The sequence below is a fragment of the Anarrhichthys ocellatus genome, unplaced genomic scaffold (genome assembly GCF_004355925.1).
Source record: "Anarrhichthys ocellatus isolate YVR2014 unplaced genomic scaffold, GSC_Weel_1.0 scaffold22, whole genome shotgun sequence".
Taxonomy (NCBI): Eukaryota; Metazoa; Chordata; class Actinopteri; order Perciformes; family Anarhichadidae; genus Anarrhichthys; species Anarrhichthys ocellatus.
In genome coordinates this window covers 3411037-3430775 of record NW_022280052.1, presented here as the reverse complement: position 1 = coordinate 3430775, position 19739 = coordinate 3411037, and the positions used below count along the sequence as shown (strand labels likewise).

Below are 19739 nucleotides of genomic sequence, written 5' to 3'. Positions count from 1 at the left end.
AATGTACTATGTGATGTACTTATGAATTACCATATGCTTGAATTTAGTGTTTGTTACAGACAGTCAGTGACAAAACCCAAAAAAACATTGCAGGGGTTCAGATCTAGAGAAGCCCCTCAAGGTTTCTCCAATGTTAATATATTGAGTGAACTATTGATTTTTCAGGGGATTTCCTCCAAAAAAGAAATGTTTTTTTGTTTATTTACTATTCTAGTACTTGCTTTAACTAGTTTGTATTTCGTGTTTTCTTTTTTTAAAATTCTGAATAATTTTATTTCTATGGTGAATTACTCTGTAGCATTGTAAACATTATGATGGTGATTAAAGGTGGTAAATACAAGATTGGGTACATTTCTATTGCCTCTCAAAGGCTCTCAACATAGCTCAAAGCTAACGGTGCTAACAGTGCAAAATACAAAAGAGTGCTAAAAGAAACATGTTTCCTTCAAAATCTAAAACGCCTCCTCATACATACTGACATGAGGGGGGGAAAAAGGGGGTGGGTGTTACGCTTTTGCAACGACCGTCTGCTGTAAGAGCCCCAGAGCGACGTCTGTGAGCTAGCGTGTGGGGCCATGCTCACAGGCACGAACAAGCACTAAAAGCCTGTGCTGCCTGCCGAAAAAATGTCAACAAAGTAGGGAGAAACTTGGATTACAACACACACACACACACACACAGTGGGAGAGCGACTTCATTCTGCCATGACCACGGAGGAACATGTACAACCACTGTTTTAAAAGAGTTTCATGTGGTTTTTCAAAAATTGGCTGATAAAGCTCCTCTGTGGTCTCAGGGGAAATGCACTTATGTTAAAACAGTGGTACCAGAACGCCAGAGAATCACTCAGAAGATCAAATGTAAATCTATCGTGATCATATTTTGAAATGGTGAGTCAGACATGAGGTAAACTAGTGGCTTTAGTAAGAAGGTCTCTTCAGAGGAGCTTTCTGTAAAATGTTTTAGAACAAGAAGCAGTGATTGCTGTCGGGTGACGTGGTCCTAATGACACTAAATCGATGATGGTATCTGCCCTTCAAAGCCTGATCAGCGTATCTCTATTGATTACATTTGTAAGATATTAGATCAAACCAAAGCTGGTCAGTAGAGTGCAGAGCAGGGGTGGGCAATTATTTTCCCCAAGGGGCCACATGAGAAACAGGGACTGTTGTGGAGGGCCGGACCAATAGACTGAACTCAATATCCTGCTCTATATTATTCCATCTCGTTATTAGAAGCAGTAAATTGTATGGTTTTGATAAGCTGTGAGTGGTAAGAGTAAATGTTATGATCAGTGGTGGAATGTAACTCAGTATATTTGCTTAAATACTGTGCTTAACTTGAGTATTTCTATTTTATTCAATTTTGTACTTCCACTACATTTCAGAGGGAAATACTTTTAACTCCACTACATTTGTCTGGCAGCTTTAGTTACTAGTTACTTTGCACATTATCATTTTTCAAACCTTTCCTAACTACCCAAACTGAACAACAGAGTATAAAGGAGTTAAAATGAGCTCCACCGTAAACATCTGCAGCAGGAATAATGATCCAAACAAATAAACATTTGTAATATTAGTCATTTTTTAGCAGACGCTTTTATCCAAAACGACTTATCAATATATCTGCATCAGTCAAGTTTTTGTATTTCTCATTGTGTTTTGTCTCGTAATGGAGTTTCAAATTGTAATCCTTAAACATTGCGATCTGTTCTCCACAAACTAAGCACACGGCTTTACCTTTGACTTCAGTAAATAAAAACTCTACAGTCTGTGTCAATCTTTCCTTTTTTAACATAGGCTGACATGTTTTAAGGGGCTAACAGCTAACTCACATCTCCTGTAAGCTCAGTTCACCGACACATTGCAGTGACGCTGCTGCTCGCACACATTCACGAACGTACTAACGTACAGAAATTGAGAAAGCATGATGTACACTTATTTATGTTTTATTCCTAATTTCCCATTGACGTCCTGTGGGCCGGTCGTTGACAGCCCGGGGGCCGGGTATGACCGGGTCTGGTGTAGAGAGTAAAGTGTCACTGTACAGTTTAACCAACTCCTCCTCCTTCCATCCTTCTCTTTCCCCTTTTCCTTTCATGTCTCCTTCCATCTACCTTAATGGTTGCCATACTCCCTCCTAACATACCAGTAACCTCGGCCACTCCTTCTCTTCCTTCAGTGACCTTTTGTCCTAAGTCCTTACTACTCCTCTAATCTTTCTAGACCGTTGACCCTCCCCTCTGACAAAGTAGACCAAATCACTCTCCATATACTACCAGTACAAAGTAGTGCAGTGAGCCAAATTATACCTCACAGAGCAGCAAGTCAGTGATGTGGAAAACCATGCACAGGGGGAACTTGGCAGTGAAGAGGGTGAGGAACCACTGGGAGGCGTACATGTGTGCCTCCAGGTTCAGCTCCTGGAAGTGGGACCACAGGTCTGGAAGCTGATCCTGTGGGAGCAGATAGAAGACGAGGAGGAGGAGAAAAGTTCTGAGATGAAACAGCATTTACAAGAGCAGAAGAATGTGGCTCTGTTTGTCAGTTTCATTTTTACTCATCCTTTATTAAATCATGTCATCTCACTGAGATGGTAATCTCTTTCAAGAGAGCCCCAAGAACAAAAGTGCACACTTTTTTCAAACTACATAAAAATAAAAAAGATACTACATTATATAAAGCAAGTGCGACATAAAATGTCACATCACAAATCTGTAAGAATGAGCGATTCTACCTTTTTTTAACATCCTGTTTCATAAAATGTTCAAAGTGTATGAGCACCAGAACTCATATTACATATAACTCACATATAATATTGTCAATATTATTATATTTTTCTGTGTTATTCATTTAATGAGGGTTCCTACATGCGTTCTCTTTTTGCACAAATGATTCTCTTTCCTCACCATTTGTTTGTTCTAGTTAATCTGTTTTTACTTTAAAAGAATATATATTTATACCTGAAAAGACAGCTGGAACTTTTCAGTATAAAGTGTGTCTTAGAGTCATGTAATCAGCCAGATAGCGATCCAATTTCACAGCCAACACTTACCGTGCCACATGACACCTGACTGGATCAGATAGTGAGCTCCCACCTGAACGCTAATAATTAGCAGTCAATGCTAACATCCTTACATTGAGCACATTTGGTCCATGCTAAATTAGTTGATCTTGATGCTGCGAGACGACTGTTAGGATGCGAGACGACTGTTAGGATGTGTGGGATGCGACTCAACCAAAACATCAGCCTCAACAGAGAGAAAGAAGGCTGTTTAGTCTACAGAGACCGAAAGTCACACACACACACACACACAGACTTTATAAGTAATTCTTGTTATATTCCATTACATTTTGTGAACAGAAATGAGTCAACAAGGCAACAACAAACATGTCATCCCCCACAGATGATGCAATCACTGGTAACATGCTCCATGTATTTTAATACACTTTGTAAGGCTTTTTGCACTGTCTGCTAGTTTCTTTTCTTTTTAGTGGCAACCAGTATGAGTAATGGCACAAACCCTGCATTCAATCATTAATTCAATTAAACAGCAACAATAAAGTAAAAATGTTGGAAAATCAAATCTGGTGGAACTCACTGGTCCTTGAGACCAGACTGCGCAGCAAGGACAGCTGGATATGTCATTTTAAGTGATGATGTTGACGGAACGACGATTTAAAGGCCAAGTTGTTTACATTTCTGCCAGTAATTGGTGAGACTTCTAATTTCTATACCCAGATATGAACAAACTGGGAGTGACTTGCAGCCGAAGCCTTATAGGGTTGCAAATCAGGAGAAGCCATTTCAGTAGACCCTGGTCCCATAGACAACATTGGGTAACTTACAGTTGAAGCATTTAAACAGCTTAGATCAGCATGAAATTCGCCGAGTTAAATTATGAGTACAAAGGATTAACAACTGCGAGTTAAGAAGGTAGAAGTCAACTATGACTCCCAAGGTGGATTTAGCAACAAACATCCAATCACTGAACTTAAAATTTCGTGAGAAATTTAAAAAAAATACGCAGTTGAGAAAACAAAAAAAACACAATCTGTTTAAATCCATTCAGTCTTAAATTATGGGTGACTTTAGGATTAACTCGGAAACTATGGCGCAGTGATTCTCAAATGCACTGACAGCACGTTTTGAGTTCGCTAGTGTTTCATTCTCTGACTGTCTGGGAATACAGTAACGGGAAAAAACACTTCCAGAACCAGCGGCCCTTCCCACTTCTCAACTCATATTCTTCCATCCAGTCAGGGTCGTCTACTCAGCGTCATGTTACGTTCCACTGCATTGCGATACATTCCACTACATTTCAAATGTTATAAAACATTGCATCACTCACCTGCATCAGCCTCTCCAGCTGGTAAAACTTGCAGTGAAGATCCTCAAAGTTGTTCTTGTAGAGAGCTCTCAGGCCGTAGTCATACATGATTTTCACCAACACACAGAAAGCCTGTTCCTCTGGCATCTGAAACCACATGGATAACGATAAACTACAGGGACATGAACTTAAACTCTAAACAACTCACTGTTCAAAATGTACATTTGTGGCAACAATGGAAACCATGAGATTTCGTTTGAATCTCCTCATGACAACTGGTGGTCACGCCGTCTTCAAGACAAGAACAGACACATTTTATAATCCAACATTATGTGCAAGTGTGCGCGCTTCATTGTGTGTTGCTTGGATGAATGAAGATAAGAGGCAGTTTAAAACTGTATGTTTCTGTGTGGGTATATGGGTAAAATTACACACACACCCACACACACACACACACACACACACACACACACACACACACGATACTTAATCAGAGTGACAGTATGTGTTTGGGGCTGAATGGGCTCCTGCAGGTAAACCTGAACCACCATTAATATTCCTGACATCTCCTCTATAACTTCTCCCTTCTTCCTCTATATAACCTCTGCATAACCTCTCTTTCTTTTACTGCTGCCATCTTCTTTTTTACAGCCTCCTCCTCCATAACTTCCTCCTCCTCCTATCTTATCCACTCCATTTTCCTCTGTACATCATGATGTGTCTTAACCAAGTCTATCCATTGCTCTCCCCAATGACTCTCCCACCATCTCCATCACCATCCGCACCCCACCTCCTCCTGACCTCTCTTCCCGTCTCCATTCCTCCTCCGTCTTCCTCCTCTTTAACCTCTGCTGCCCTTGTAAATTGGACTTCAACCAAACTTCCTCCTCCACTTAGGCCTCCCGCCTCCATGTGTCTACTACTCTGTCTCTCCTCCATCTGTCTTTTAATAACTTCCCCAAATACAAATGTGTGTTCAAAATGATGCAACATATTTTGAACAACAAATAAACACTGAACAAAGTACTGAAAATAAACAATGTACTTTAAAGTGTATGGGGACAGGTTTATAGAGCAGAAGTTCTGTAAGATATATGCGTCTGTCAGTGACCTTGAAATGAAATCTGTGAGACAGTGAATAAATGTCTTGTCCACCTCTTTACCACTTCTACTTTTCTACTATGGCTGTATTATGCTTTCAGCTCTACCTTCTCTCGCACTCTCTCACTCCCTCTATTCGTCCACATCATTCTGCCATGAAGTGTGTTCATTCCAGCGGTCAGCCAGAGACGTTCTTTATGTCTCCCTCTCAGCCTCCATTTATTCTCTTGTATGGTCTCAGCTCTGCTTTATTACACCCGGCATAAAGACTTGGTTTATATAGATGCAGAGAGGTGTAGGTGCGGCAGCACAATCCTGAAATGTTTTCTCTCTTAAAATGTTAATCTTGTAATAATTTGTTTGACTGCTGTCCTCAAACACAGTCTGTAGCATCAAGGTAACAGCCCAGCATCTCATGGAAAAAGAGAAAAGCAAGCAAGTTCTTCTGTACATGTAATCGATTCAGTTTTAGGCTTTACTAATGTTGTTGATGAGAATGTGCACGTAAAGAAAGTAGACAAAATAACATTGTTGCGTGATATTGTAAACCGTTGTGTTGTTTTGTTCAACCCAGGATTGTATGCATGTATTGTATCCATCTAGTCATCTATCAGACAACAGACTCAGTGGATGGCTGGAGGAAGTTTACTCACATGCAGCAGCAGAACAGCAGCAAGGAACGACTGACCCTGGCAATAACCAATTTCTTCATCGTAGACAGAGTAGGCCTTTGAGAGAGAAAGAAAAAAACATTCAGTTTGCTTATTCTAACAGTTTCCAAACCAACTTGTGTGGATACATTAACTGTAATACTTTGTGGAACAGACGGTGGTGACCTTCGACATGAAGTTGGGGTGTGATGCAGCTAGATTGGTCTTTAAAATACTGTCAGGATCAGCAACAGTCACAAGCTGGTTGCTGATTGTTTTGCACAAGTGATAATGACACATCCTGCTAATACTGGGACTCTTAATACCATCACCATGGATGTGATGCTACCGATGCAAGTGTGATTATATCTTTACATCCTCGAGTGGTTAAGGCTAAATATTGGAGGCTAAAGTTACCAGTGAGGAACAATACTCCAAATGTATTTACACTTGAGCCTTTTGACTTGATATTTTATTTAGAAAGTGTGCTACGGATCAATTACTTTCCCTTCATTTCCTGAATCACCTAACGTCAGCGCTATTCATTCCAAGCCAGTTGACACTTAATTGCCCGGATCCATTTGGTTTGAACCAATCTGACCACATCCACTCAAGTTGCAGGAGAGAACCATGAAGAACTAATGTTACGTAACTTATCGACAGTTGAAAGAAACAGTAACAAATACAATTTAGTTCATACAAAAACTACAAGTTGGTCAACAAAAAACAAATTAAGTGAAGAGAACATTATGACTTCTTTAGGACTCAAAACTCAAAGTTTAGGACTTGACTTGGGACTTAATGGCAAATTCTTGAGACATACTTGTGACTTAGTCCCGCCTCTGCCCATTATTTACCCAGCGACGCAACCCGAATACTTTTCTGTCACTGCTTGTGTTACACAGTTACACGCATTCACACCTCGGGGCTGCACAGTTCAACCACAGTGTGATGCAGTTACACCAGTCAATAATCAATTCAACTGGAGAAGCTCGGGGATTTAGTGTCTTGGGCTCCAGTGTTGAGGAAGGGGGAGTGTCAGCCATTGGTTTAACGGTTTAACTTCTAGTTAGAGCATTCAATAATGCTGCTATAGTTAATTGTTGTGCAATATAGGTTATAGTAGCACGAACACGGGTATAGAACAGTGATAACTATGCTCGAGTCATCATGAAAAATGTGTTTCTTGTGAGCACGTGGTATATATTTTTAGTATACTCAGGAATTCCGCTTCCTTTTCAGAGTCAGGATCAAATCATTTGATCAAACACCATTTGATCTTCCTTATTGATCTAAAGCGTCAGCACATACAGAGACAGACGTAGCGGCAGTTTCCCTCTAGGGCCAGTGGTTTTCCTTGTTCTTCAGAGGAATTTCCCCTGGGGGATGTCTCTCTCTGTCTTCAGGTTTTCTCTTCGTCTGTTTCAACCTCTCTCTTCTAGCACTTTTTCGCTCGCTCTGAGGCATCAATTCAATAAATGCTGAGCTAAGTCCCTGTATTTAATAATATAACACCAAAATGGTATGCCTACTTTAAGAAACAGACTTTCTTAAGGACAAGTTCAGCAGTGACCAAGAAGTATGATATTGTTCAGTCAATGACAAATTATTAAACATACAGAAAAACTATCAATTGGTTTAATTATCAATTAGCTCTGTTTGCTCTGTTTTTGGTCTCTACCAACTCCTGAAGGAAATATTTGGCTTTTAAGTAGCTAAATGCTTCACTATGTTCAACAGCCAGAGCAGCAGAATGTGGTAGAATATGGTGTTTTTTTGGGGTGTTTTCAGCAGACAACAGTTGCTTTGCTGCGGCCGAAAACTACACTGTGAGAGTGAACCAAAACAGTGAAGTGGCTGGCCTGGCAGTAAAAAAAATGAAATGAAAATTCACTATAATGCTCCATGAAGCCAAGAGGAGCTGCAGATTCAGTAGCCAATTACCTGTAAGTTCCTCACAGTGGACAACCCCTTTCACATTGTCATCTGTTTCCATGTTGTTATACAAACTCAACAAAATTGATCTATAACATAATCAGATGCCTATAATCACTATCATGGCACCAATGTAACAACAGAAAAATCTCCCTCACCACAAAGATTAGATGTCATTGACGAACAAAGCTTAGCTGGTAGGAAGGCCAAATCCACGGCCACTGTTTAAGCCTGATTGATTATGAACAGTGAGGCAAGTAAGATCAAGTCATGCCACAACAAAAAATGGTCTCACTACTGCAGTAGTAGGAGAAGAGGTGGCCTGTCCAATATAAGAAACCTGGCTGGTCCTGTATGTTAAGTATGGAGGACCGACCAAGGAGAGTAACCTTCAGATGAGCGCTCAGGAGAGGCGCCGTCTCAAAACAGGGGGTAGTCGACACAACCCACCAATCACGCTAATGAGCAAACACACAGAACATTTCACAGTGAAAATAAGGATCAGCGGAGAGGTAAAACTCTAAAAGTATTCGACCTACACTCGACCACATCAAACAGCTTAAACTCTTATCTGCCAACATCCGTGCAAGACATATTGTACAGAGCTTAAGAAACATACATTATCACTGCCTGTCCAATAAATGGGAGGCATCAGAGGTAAGTGGGGCACCACACAGGGCAGGTAAACCACCTCACCTGAGTTCTACTTAACATATAAGCCGGTGGGCAAAACCGGGAGCCCTGCAGCTCAACATGTTTGAGAGGTCAGCAGCACCAGAACTGAGCACGGACCCAGAGAACTTAGAACAGATAATCATGTAATCATATAGTCATATCCCCCTGTACAAATGTAGTGGCAGTTGTACAGTAGAGTTTAATGAAACACACACTTTCAATATCATCTTTAAATATTATGTTTTTAGTTCCGCTCTCATCCAGAGCCACTCAAAATGATTCAGCCGCTGACGGTTCAATATCTTCCTCAGATATTTCGGCAGGATGCTCACTCTTTGATGGTCATTAACTTCAACAGCAGTCAAACCTCCTCACGTTGGGTGAAAAGAGTCCATCCCCCCTTTTGCATGCTTGAAAAATGAGTGTGGACATCCAGAGCTCCACTGCTGATCTGTTCAGCTAATTTGGGGTTTGATGTGGAGGTAATGAAGACGTCTTGTGGAGCTGTCTGGAGTGTAATCTACAAGCTGACATGCTTGATGGAGTGTGGCATTCACATGTCCCCAACTCGGCTGGGAGAAGTGCATGCTGACAGATGGATGGGGGAGGTCCTGGTGGGTGAAATCTAAATTTGTTAGCCTGAGCAGATAATAGGCTCAGAGGGATGGATTGTTACCATCTATATGGCTGGTTTCTCATAACCCATAAGCAGGATTGTTATACTTCTGTATAAGAAAATGTTTTAGACAAATATGTACGGTATTATTAGTACAAAAGTGATAGTACTTAGAGAACTGTAGGTCATAGGTTGATTCTGCAACAACCAATGGAACTATTAGTGATCATCTGTGTGTTGGCCACCAGGGAATCACATTCATAGCCTTTATTTTAAGAATAAGACAGTGGGACATGTAAGTATATGAAAGTTTCGACTGTTAGGACTTTGCAGCCTGAGGTCTGTTTCATCGGTTATTTTTGTGATACATCACCATCTATAGATGAGACATTTTCTCCTTTTTGTGTAGATCAAATGTCAGCGTTGGCTTCAAAGTAGGAAGGGATTCAGCAGTGCAAATCTTTATTCTAACAAACCCTGCTGGGATTGTATTTACAAGTATACACAATTCGATCCGGGTGGCGGTCACCAGGACATCAACTAGTATCCTGAATAATGTGTGCATGAAAGCACTCAGTGATCACTGGGATATGCAACATTAGCCGGGTTGATGAGGCGTTGTGATGTTTGCTTTTTCCCCCACCCTTTGTTTAAGTGTTGTTTCCTTGGAAATATAGCAGAAATTCTCTTTATGCGAGAGTCACAGGTTTTGAATCCCCACACCAGCTGAAAGGCCAGCGCTCCCCTCTCCCTGAAAACCCACTGTCAGAGTCTTGAGTGAGGCAGTCAACCCCGAACCGCTTCAGCAGGCCTTCTGAGGGACCACCAGTAGATGTCTGAGGCTGTACAGGATAGCTGGAAGTGTGACTGAGTGGAGCATTGAAAGAATTAAGCATATCATCTCTAACAAAGAGCACACAGAGCTCAGGTGACCTACCCTGGAGAATAAAGGTTAAAAAATAAACGACTCCGGGCTTATTACCGAGTAGGATATGAAGATGAATATAAACTTTGTCCTGGATTCTCTGTGCCTGTAACCCACTCATGCCTCAAGATCCAACCAACCTTATCAGCATCATATCTACATGGATTTGCATACAAATGAAGGCTGGCTTGCCACTGACCTAGTTGGGTCCAGACCGGATGCTAACCCTTCCTGACAGGTTCTCCCAGAGCGCTGACCGGCCATACTCTACTTCGGCATCGCCAGGAAAATTAAAAAGGAGCAAAAGTTCTACTTCATCATTCGAGAAAACTACCTTTGATTTTAATGAATAAACAAAACACTTCTGGGATATCCATATTTGTGTTTGATGTACCCCCTCTATTCACTCCTTTGATCGGATTTAGCTTTGTCCTCACAGGTTTCTATTCATTAGTCAATTAATGCAAGCTTTTAGTGTCTAATTGATGTTACAGTTAATTAGAAATTATAGAAAGATGACTGAAATATTTTCTTTTCATCTGGTAGATAAAAACTTTTTAGATTAAAGACTTTATTGGTATCTGAAGAATCCCTGTTGGTGTGCAGGAGAACATTTTAGGGCCAAATGTGCCCCCTATGTAGGGCCCTTAAAAAATCCCAGTATTGAATAAAAAAGGAGTATTGACATGACATGTTTTCTGTTAATAGATGCAAAAAATACAGTTGCGCTACACTACACGTCTGTGATGATACGAAATAACAATTTAGAAGAGTCAGAAACCTCAATTTAATGCTGACTATAAAGTGAATGACTGAGATCAGATAAGGAGAAATTAATGAGTAAACCAGGATTAGAAGGGACAAATTGTCCATATTAAATATACAGATTGATTTGTAGTTCCAGAGTTATGTATATAAATCAATGTTAGATCTGTTCAAGAAGTGTAATTTACTTTTAATTGAATTTGTTGTTAAACTTATCTTCTTTATTGCATTAAGTATATATTTGACAAATTCGGTACAAGAAAATGTATTATGTTATTGGTGGCTGGGCTTTGTACCCAAGACTATTTGATTAAAGAAATAATAATATATTGTGTGTAATTATACTGTGTGTGTTATGAGTTTGTGTGCCTGGCTAGCGAAGATGTTTCATCGACATGTAGGTTTCTGTGAACACTGACTGTCCAGACTTGAGTGAAGTACTGATTGTTAATTCGACAGATTGATGAGTCTTCTGCCAAATCTCTGCCGTTACTGAATACACTCAATAGGTGTTAGAACGGTTTTAGTTACCCAGTAATCATCAGTGATCATCACTGAGCTATTTCGTTGTCTAAGATTATTAAGGAATTTTCTTGAGATGCAATTTTGGAGAAGTACTCAAAGCACGGAGAGATTGCACCCAAGCTCAGTTAAGTGTTAATATTATATATGTGATTACTTACTAAAATCATACATGCTGACTTCACAAGTATCTTTTTCCTCTGTGATAGAGCTGTTGGATATATTACAGGGCAAGGCAAAGACGCTTGTGCATAATAAATTGTCTTGGTTGAGTTCACCGCTGCAGACAACTTACGAGCACAGTGACAGAGATCAAGACTGGCTTTAATACATTACAGTAGTGCTGACCTTGGCTTTCGTCTGAATAAAATGGACCTTGTGTCTTCACAGGTAATTACCTCAGGATGTGAGTCCACTGGGCCCCTCTCCTTATTTTTCTCATTTGTTTTAATATAAAGGAGCCTCAACTGCATGTTTTTTATGGTACCAGGCAGATCCCCAAAAGGTCAAGGGGTCTGCAGACAGTTAAAGTTACTGCAAGGAACTTTAACTGGTTATGGTGTCTGGTCTCCATGTAATAAAAATGCCTCATTATGACCTAGATATGTAAAAGAGACCATCAGCGAGAAGATTATCTATTTCTATATAGATATTCTCAAATCTTGCCAGTGCCACAGGGGTTGGATTGTGGCTAGATCCAACGAAATGATGCAAGTTGTCATGCAGGAAACTCCTACAGATCAGACTCCAGTGGGGTCTCCAGCAGCGAACGAGCCCGCCTCAGCCAGACCAGAGGCAGAGCTGAGCGGGGCCGACTGTCAGACCCTGCTGCAGTAGAATGAGTAGTTTTCTAAAGGTACTTTTGTTCTCAGAAACAATAATCATTATGTCTACAGGGCAACAGCCATAATCAGAACATAATGAAACTTCCTGGTTGCAACTTTGAGTATCTTCTATCCATCAAATCACATCTTTATATTGTTATATCTTTAAGACAGTACAGAGAGCTTAGCATGTATTTCATCACTTGTCAACTTGGATTTTAGTTATTAAATACTATAGTAGTGGACACACTGCCCTAACTCACTCGTCTCCTTAAATCAAATGTACTTTTATGCGTGCCTATGCTAATGTGCAAATTTCCTCAGACATATTCGGCTGAACACCATTACTGACAGCCTATAAATAATAACAAGCAATGCATTGACATTGCAATCCTGAGTAGATGGCTGTGAATTAATAAGAGTCGTTAAAGGGATGCCTTGAAAACTGTCCAAATCTGCAGCATTGAAACTAAGTTTATATTCAGAAACTACTTCTGGTGGATCATTTGAGAGAAATCTGCCACCTACATAACAGCAACCATGTTTTTCCACTTTCAAAATTGGAAGAAGAGATGAATCCCTTTCCACTGAGTGGTGTGTATGTCCGGTATGTCATGTGAAGGAAGGGTTCATGTTGACGTCTCAGTAAAGGCGGGCACTATCAGTCATATATTCTAGAGCCAAATTGAAATGCCAAATTCCTACTGAGCCTTGCCGGACCAAAAAAAAAACCAAACATTTTTTGTCTAATAGCTGGCTTCATAGGAAATGGCACAAACTGTACAAGGTCGAGCGCACATTTCAGAATTAGCTTCTCATCTCACGGCGCTTCTCAGCAGGAGAGTTTTCAAAAACGTTTGAACACAGCATGAAAGAATGTGTATCGAGATGTGCCTTCTGTTCCATGATGCCATGGAGAAAGTGAGTTAACATACAGTACACTGTATATTCTAATGTTACTCTACTCGGATGCCGCTCCACAACCCTCAGTGCCATATCTCAGGATCACCTTGCAAATCTTGTACAGTGAATCCTGTCCGTCTCCGTCAGAGTCCTTGAAGTAGTCGTGAGCCGGGAAGGTGCGGTGAATGTCCCGGGTGATGACACCTTCCTGAGCCGAGTCCTGCAACACAAATGGATTACACGATTTAGACGGGTGACAACACCAAAACCAAATTTAGATACACAATGTGTACTGGAGGTTGTGCAGGTTAAGATACTGCAAATCCTGATTTATACACTTGTTTAAATGGACTCATGGGATGACAAACAACAAAGACTTTTTTTAACTGAGCACCCACAACCCTGATATACACTGATCATGCTCTTATATATCCTTTCTCTGTCTGTAAATGTTTATTTAGAAAAGAAGGCAATGTTTTCAACTGTATCAGTCCAAAGCTATGATTCAAAGCAGCACACTGCTATGTCACTGGGTTTGTTTGTGTGTGTATTAGTGTTTGTCCCATTCCTCCTGCAACAGCACTCCCCAGGCCTCAGTCTCTTAGTCTGTGCTGTCTAATCCACAGCCACTGCAGTGTACACACACATACCAAACAGGCCTGCTTGTTTTCTTTTGCGCTTCTCACTCACAAACACATACTGTATACACACACAGGCACTCTATTTCCCCCTCACACTCACTCTCTCTCTCACACACACACACACACGGAGAGAAGACTGGCAGCACAGCATTCTCCAACAACTCACTGTAAGCTGCAGATAAACCAACCCTGAGCCTGCCTGGCCTTGATGTGTGTTTGTGTGTATCAGAGAGAAAACGGGTGCGTGAGTGAGAAATTTCATCTTTCCTTCCTCTCTCCTTGTTTCTGGACAGTAGAGAGAAAAGAAGAAGGGAAGCAGTCTGCGGCATGTTTGTGTAAAACATTGCAACATATAATGCTCATATGAGCTCTTGGTCAGGAGGTCCCTCATTGCCACCATGTATTTGTGCAGGGAAACTCCAAAAGATAAGATCTTGAATGGATTGAAGTGGATCAGGCTAGCCAGGCGATTGCTTGTACAATCATGAAAGTTTTGGTGGCATTGTTTATTTACAGGCATAATTTGATCCTAACTAAACGCCTGACCCCAACTCTTATCATACCGCTAACCTAAACCTAATTATAAGATGAACCTTAAAACAGGCCTTTAAAAGGTCCGTCACTAAGGAAGGACAGGCCTAAACTTAACCTACGCTTATAACGCAAGTCCTCCCCCTAAAATGTAATGATTTACGTTATGGGGATGTGCATTTTGTCCCCAAAAGGAAGGCGATTCCCCACAATGTGACTGTGTAACAGATGTGTCCCTACAAGGCGGGTAAAACATGTCTACACACACGCAAACACACCACAAAAAGGTTTGATAGAAGCTCCTGGCACAACTGTATGTAATGCTTTAATGAGATTTGTAGTGTGGAGGTGGTGTGTCATTCTGTGTATTATGTGTTAGAAATGGAACTAACAGTTTTACATTGTGCTTCTTCTGCAGAATAAAAAAGAAAAAAAACTGATGCAGCTCTTCAGGAACGGTAGCGCTGTGGGATTTGTTTCCCATCATGTTCATGGTTGTCTTAACCTGAAAGCTAAACAAATGTACTAAATGGGACACAAAAGATCGATAACGTGAATCATATTTAAATGTAAAAAATGGAACGGATATATCTGGATATATTTTGTCCTCTGTTGAAAAGATATCCAAGATATCCAGGGACAGTTTCCAAGATGGTAGGTGTGAGCTCGGGTGGTCCTACATTTAAGGGCTAAAACAATTAAGTCATTGAAACAATTAGCTGATCATCGATAAATGAATCAGCAACTATTTTGATAATGGATTCATCGTATAAGTAATATTTTGCTGCTTTGTGTTGTTTTATGCTATAAACCTGTTGGTTGGACAAAATCAACTTGATGACATCACAATGTGATGTACGTTTTTCCCATTTTCTGACGTTTAATAGACCAAATGATTAATCACTTGTCAAGAAAATATTGCTCCCTATTTTCATTAAACAAATGCACGACTAGACTGAAGACTGAACTTCAATTAAGTGAGAAACATTAACAAAAAAATAGAGAGTGGAGGACGACCACACAAGGAACAGTTTAATTAATTACTACGCGAATAAAAACATTACTTTTAAAGGAGTTACAGACTGATGATTAATGAACTACCTTTTGAGTTAACTAACCATCAATAACAAACACATTTATGACACCGTAATTACCATGGCAACATCAGCTGAGACCAGCAAGAATCTGGTTGACAGTGAAAGTTGTAAACACTTTGATTTAATAAACCATGCATGCCTCTACTAATTAACAGCCTCATTACTCAAAAAAACACTGCAAAAAAATGAAGTGCGGATGTCCTCTACTCTGCGTAAGCTCCTTCCTTCCTCGTCTTGAACCCATTCTTTCTCCATTAATTCCCCCTGCATAGTTCCCTCTACCCTTGAATCCTTTCCTCCTCTTCTCCATCTCCTCCCTTTTTCTTCTTCCATACTCTCCCCTCTTTTTGCTTATTTTCCCATCGTACCATGACCACTGCTTTCTCCATTTCCTTTTCTTCCCCATTAGATACTTCTTTCATCTTCTTTTCTCTGTTCTCCTTCATTTCCTCCCCTCCTCTCCTTACAGCTCCATGTCTCCTCCTATAAATATGCCCCCTCTCCTCCCATTTTCAATGCAGAAAGAAAACACGCAGAGACGTTAAAGCCCTCTGATCTCAGTGTGCAGCCTGTTCTCCGACAGTGATTCTTTACATATTTCATGCACCATTGTTCTCTATTAAACTTAAAAATTAGGTTTTTATCTGTAATGTTCCAGTGTTCATGATGATTACGATATTTCAAAAAAATTGTAATAGTGGTATCAAGTAATTTTCTTTAGCAACAACTATATCAAAACGAAACAGTAAGCGGGTTGGACTACTATTTAAAGTGAATCTATTATTGTTTTTTGAATATTTTAAAAAGGATGAAATTATCATTATGTTCGCATCATCTCCGCAGTCACTACTCTAATGCAGAGGTTATGTAGCACTACTTCATCCAGCTAGTATTGTCTTCGGTAAACCCCACTTTGACAAATAACATTGTAAGTTTGTTCAGTGATTAACAAAGACGCAGTTGCTGTGAGTCTTACCCGTCAGTGTCTTCCAAGTTCATTTTTATATTTCTATAAATGGTCCACCTGAGCTGATATACATCTGTTCTTGCTATGTGCGTGCTGGAACCAGACTTATATGCCGTGTGTGGATGTGGAGTGTGAACGTATGCGAATGCTGAAGCTGGCAGCTCTTTGATCTCTGCAGGGAGGCTGAGGTGTTCAGGAGAAACTGCAGCCTCATCAGCAGCATCAGTTCTCCATCACAGTGCCCCAGTTCAACATCCCTGCAGTACACTGCTGGCACAAACACAAAAACAAAGAGAATATACCCTATAACCCTCGTTTCATGAGCACGGGTAGAGTGCCCTCTAATAGCCGCTGTAGGTATGCTCACTCACTCCTGCCCGGAAAATTTGCATACTAGTTTGCCTAACAGGGACAGACCCACTAACTCCTCACAGTACCAGCTGTCAAACCGTGAACTTGCATAAGAATGCCGGCAACTTAACAAGCTTCATAGAGACCAGGTCAGGGGACCCTGTCTGCGCTCATACTCCAACACGCTCTCTAGGCTTAACGGGGCCAATACAGATGTTTACCCATCCTGCCACGGCTTGGACAGAGTGTCCAACACCATAAGGCACCACTAGGTCATCATCCTCTGGAGCAGGAGAGAGAGCTGGATGTCGTCATTGAGTGTGGCACAGCTAGAAGCAGTGAGTTCAGTATCATCACGAGTATCGACACCATCAAAAGGATCTTCGGCCTGAATATCTTCCCAGCACTGCCACAAGTGAATCAATGGAACAGACCATGGGGGGATCAAGAAGGCTGTTAGCAATGGGATTGTTCCATTTCCCGACAGGGGTAAGAAGAGGACAGAGGAACTGTGGCTGTGATAAGACCATGTTAAGAGAGGCAGCATCATATCTGAAGAGAACACAAGGCTTTTCTTGACTGCAGGTAATCCTCTTAGTTTCTATGTTGCTCTTTCAGTTGCTGAGAAAAGTGGATGGTGGTTTGCGGTGTGATGATTTATACAACCGGTAACAGAAGGATTGTTGGATCCTTCCTGATTGGCAAAACCAGTACATGCAAATTTCAGTAAGCTGCTCTACAGGAGTGAGAAGGAAAGCCTATAGAGTGCAAGTCAGAGCTATACACAAATATTTGTGTGTATGCACTTTAGTCAGCAAGCATGCGCAGCAATGCATGAAAGCACCGAAGTCAATGCAATAAAGTTCATTCAAACACACACAATCAACTTTTGCTGACCCACACACATACACAAATAAGCTGCAGGAATGTCACACATCAGCACAGACTCTCTGCATTTTAGAGATGACATAATAAATATGGAGGTATTCTAAAAAAAGCATTAGCACAGGCAGGGGGATTCCATCAACAGTGTCCACCATCAGACCATCAGTCTGGATCCAACATACCGTGTGTGTGTGTGTGTGTGTGTGTGTGTGTGTGTGTGTGTGTGTGTGTGTGTGTGTGTGTGTGTGTGTGCGCGTAGTTTGTCGGTGTCTTTATTCTGCAGCATTGTGTGCACCCGTCAGATTTATCCCCTGGTGGCTTTTAAACTAACTGACTGAAGGCGGAAAACAAAGACAAAAAAGGAGACGGAAATACGAAGAGAAGGAGTGAGAGAAGCAAAGAGCACGGAGGGAAAAGAGACAGATCAAGACAGATAACAGAGAGAGAGAGAGAGAGAGAGAGAGAGAGAGAGAGAGAGAGAGATGTACAAAGAGGGGAATGAGAGGCTTCCTCTAATTGTAGCCTGGGGGCTTGTTGGGCAGACGGTCCATTACTCAGACCTCACCAACAGGTAACCTATTTAACACACGCAGCTAAAATTAAAAACTGCTGATTTGACCAGAACTGCACTTCACCCCCACATCCGTCTACATTCAACAGCAATTCATTTTTACCACACTGGTCAACTGGTGAAATGACATTAAATGTCTGACAGCTGAAGTTCAAGTTGTACTGTTTAGCTTATTCTAATACAAACGCAGTTTAGTATTTCTTGGAAAACAGAGGGCTAAAAGCAACAGGAACAGTGCTGAAACAATATAATCAACAATTTTGATAACCGAGTTATTGTTTAAGTCCTCTAACAAGGAAAAATACTTTATAATTGCTGGTTCAAGCCTTTTGAGTTTGAGGATTTGTTTACAAAACTGTACATTGAATACCCTTTGGTTGGTGGGATTTGACATCACTACTTTTGGCTCTGGGACATTCTGAAGGGCGACAAATAGCAGACAAACATACAATAATGATGAGCTGAATTGAATGCTGGCTATAAATGAAACTAGTGTGGGTTGCACAACATATGAGAAAGAGCAAGCTCCAATGGCTGGAACTAAAATGGTTTTACTGCAATCCCAGCAGAGGAAAGCAATAAAAGGGCAGCTGCTTGATGTGGGACATTTTAAATGTTAATCACTGCCTTGGGAACTGTGCTTTAATTTGTATTAAGCTTGAAGGCAATACAAGCAAACACCTGTCATTTTATAAAAACAATTAATTCTGAAGCTGGTACAGCCGAGTTGACACCGGACTCCATGTCAAGTGTGCTCCTACAGCCGACAGGTTAAGTCCTCTGTCCACTTAGTGTTTACATTTCTGGCTATTAGGCTCTGTCAGCTTCCTCCTGTCTAGAGGAAGGAAAGATGAAACCAGGGTACCTTCAGGGCCACTGGTCATTAATTTGAGGTCTAGTCATGCTGCCCTGATCCAAGTGTCCACAGTATCAGGTAGACTAGTCGAGTTTTTCCACTGAAAGAATACAGGGCGTGCTGTACCTACACCAGATCCACTACTTCAGGATTCTGTGACACAGTATCAGGACTCAGCAAGTCTGTCTCTAAATAGGGGAAAAAGTCATCAAGGCTGATGTGAGACTTGCAACCCACACTGGTAATTTTTAAACATGAGACATGTGAAGCACAAAGTGGAGTAACGTCATAAAAATAATGCCCACACTTATGCGTGCTTTACCACACTGCTACATTTTTTGCTTTAAAAGCATGAGTCAGTCCGTTAATCATCAGCACTGAATCCTGTCAAAATGTCCTCGAGAAAGATAATGAGCCACCTACCTGCTTTCACATTATTTCTCTATTTCACATAGAGTCTCTCTGAATAAAAAGTGGTAGTTAAATGCTCAAAATGTAAAAATGCAAATGTGGAATCTTAGAAGCAGCTCTATCTTTCCCCTCTTTTAGAGAGAGAGAGAGAGAGAGAGAGAGAGAGAGAGAGAGAGAGAGAGA

General features: G+C 40.9%; 1 protein-coding gene across 4 annotated transcripts in view; it reads right to left on the bottom strand.

Moving 5' to 3' along the window:
• The window catches only part of rabgap1l (RAB GTPase activating protein 1-like), a 104015-nt gene that overhangs the window by 25601 nt on the left and 58675 nt on the right, over nucleotides 1-19739 (bottom strand). For all 4 annotated transcript variants that reach the window (XM_031859564.1, XM_031859566.1, XM_031859567.1 and 1 more), the window contains exons 14-17: nucleotides 13353-13466; nucleotides 6085-6159; nucleotides 4352-4477; nucleotides 2312-2455 (exon numbers count right to left, since the gene is read on the bottom strand). In XM_031859564.1, coding sequence (XP_031715424.1) covers nucleotides 2312-2455; nucleotides 4352-4477; nucleotides 6085-6159; nucleotides 13353-13466 — 459 coding nt within the window. The remainder of the gene's footprint in view (nucleotides 1-2311; nucleotides 2456-4351; nucleotides 4478-6084; nucleotides 6160-13352; nucleotides 13467-19739) is intronic.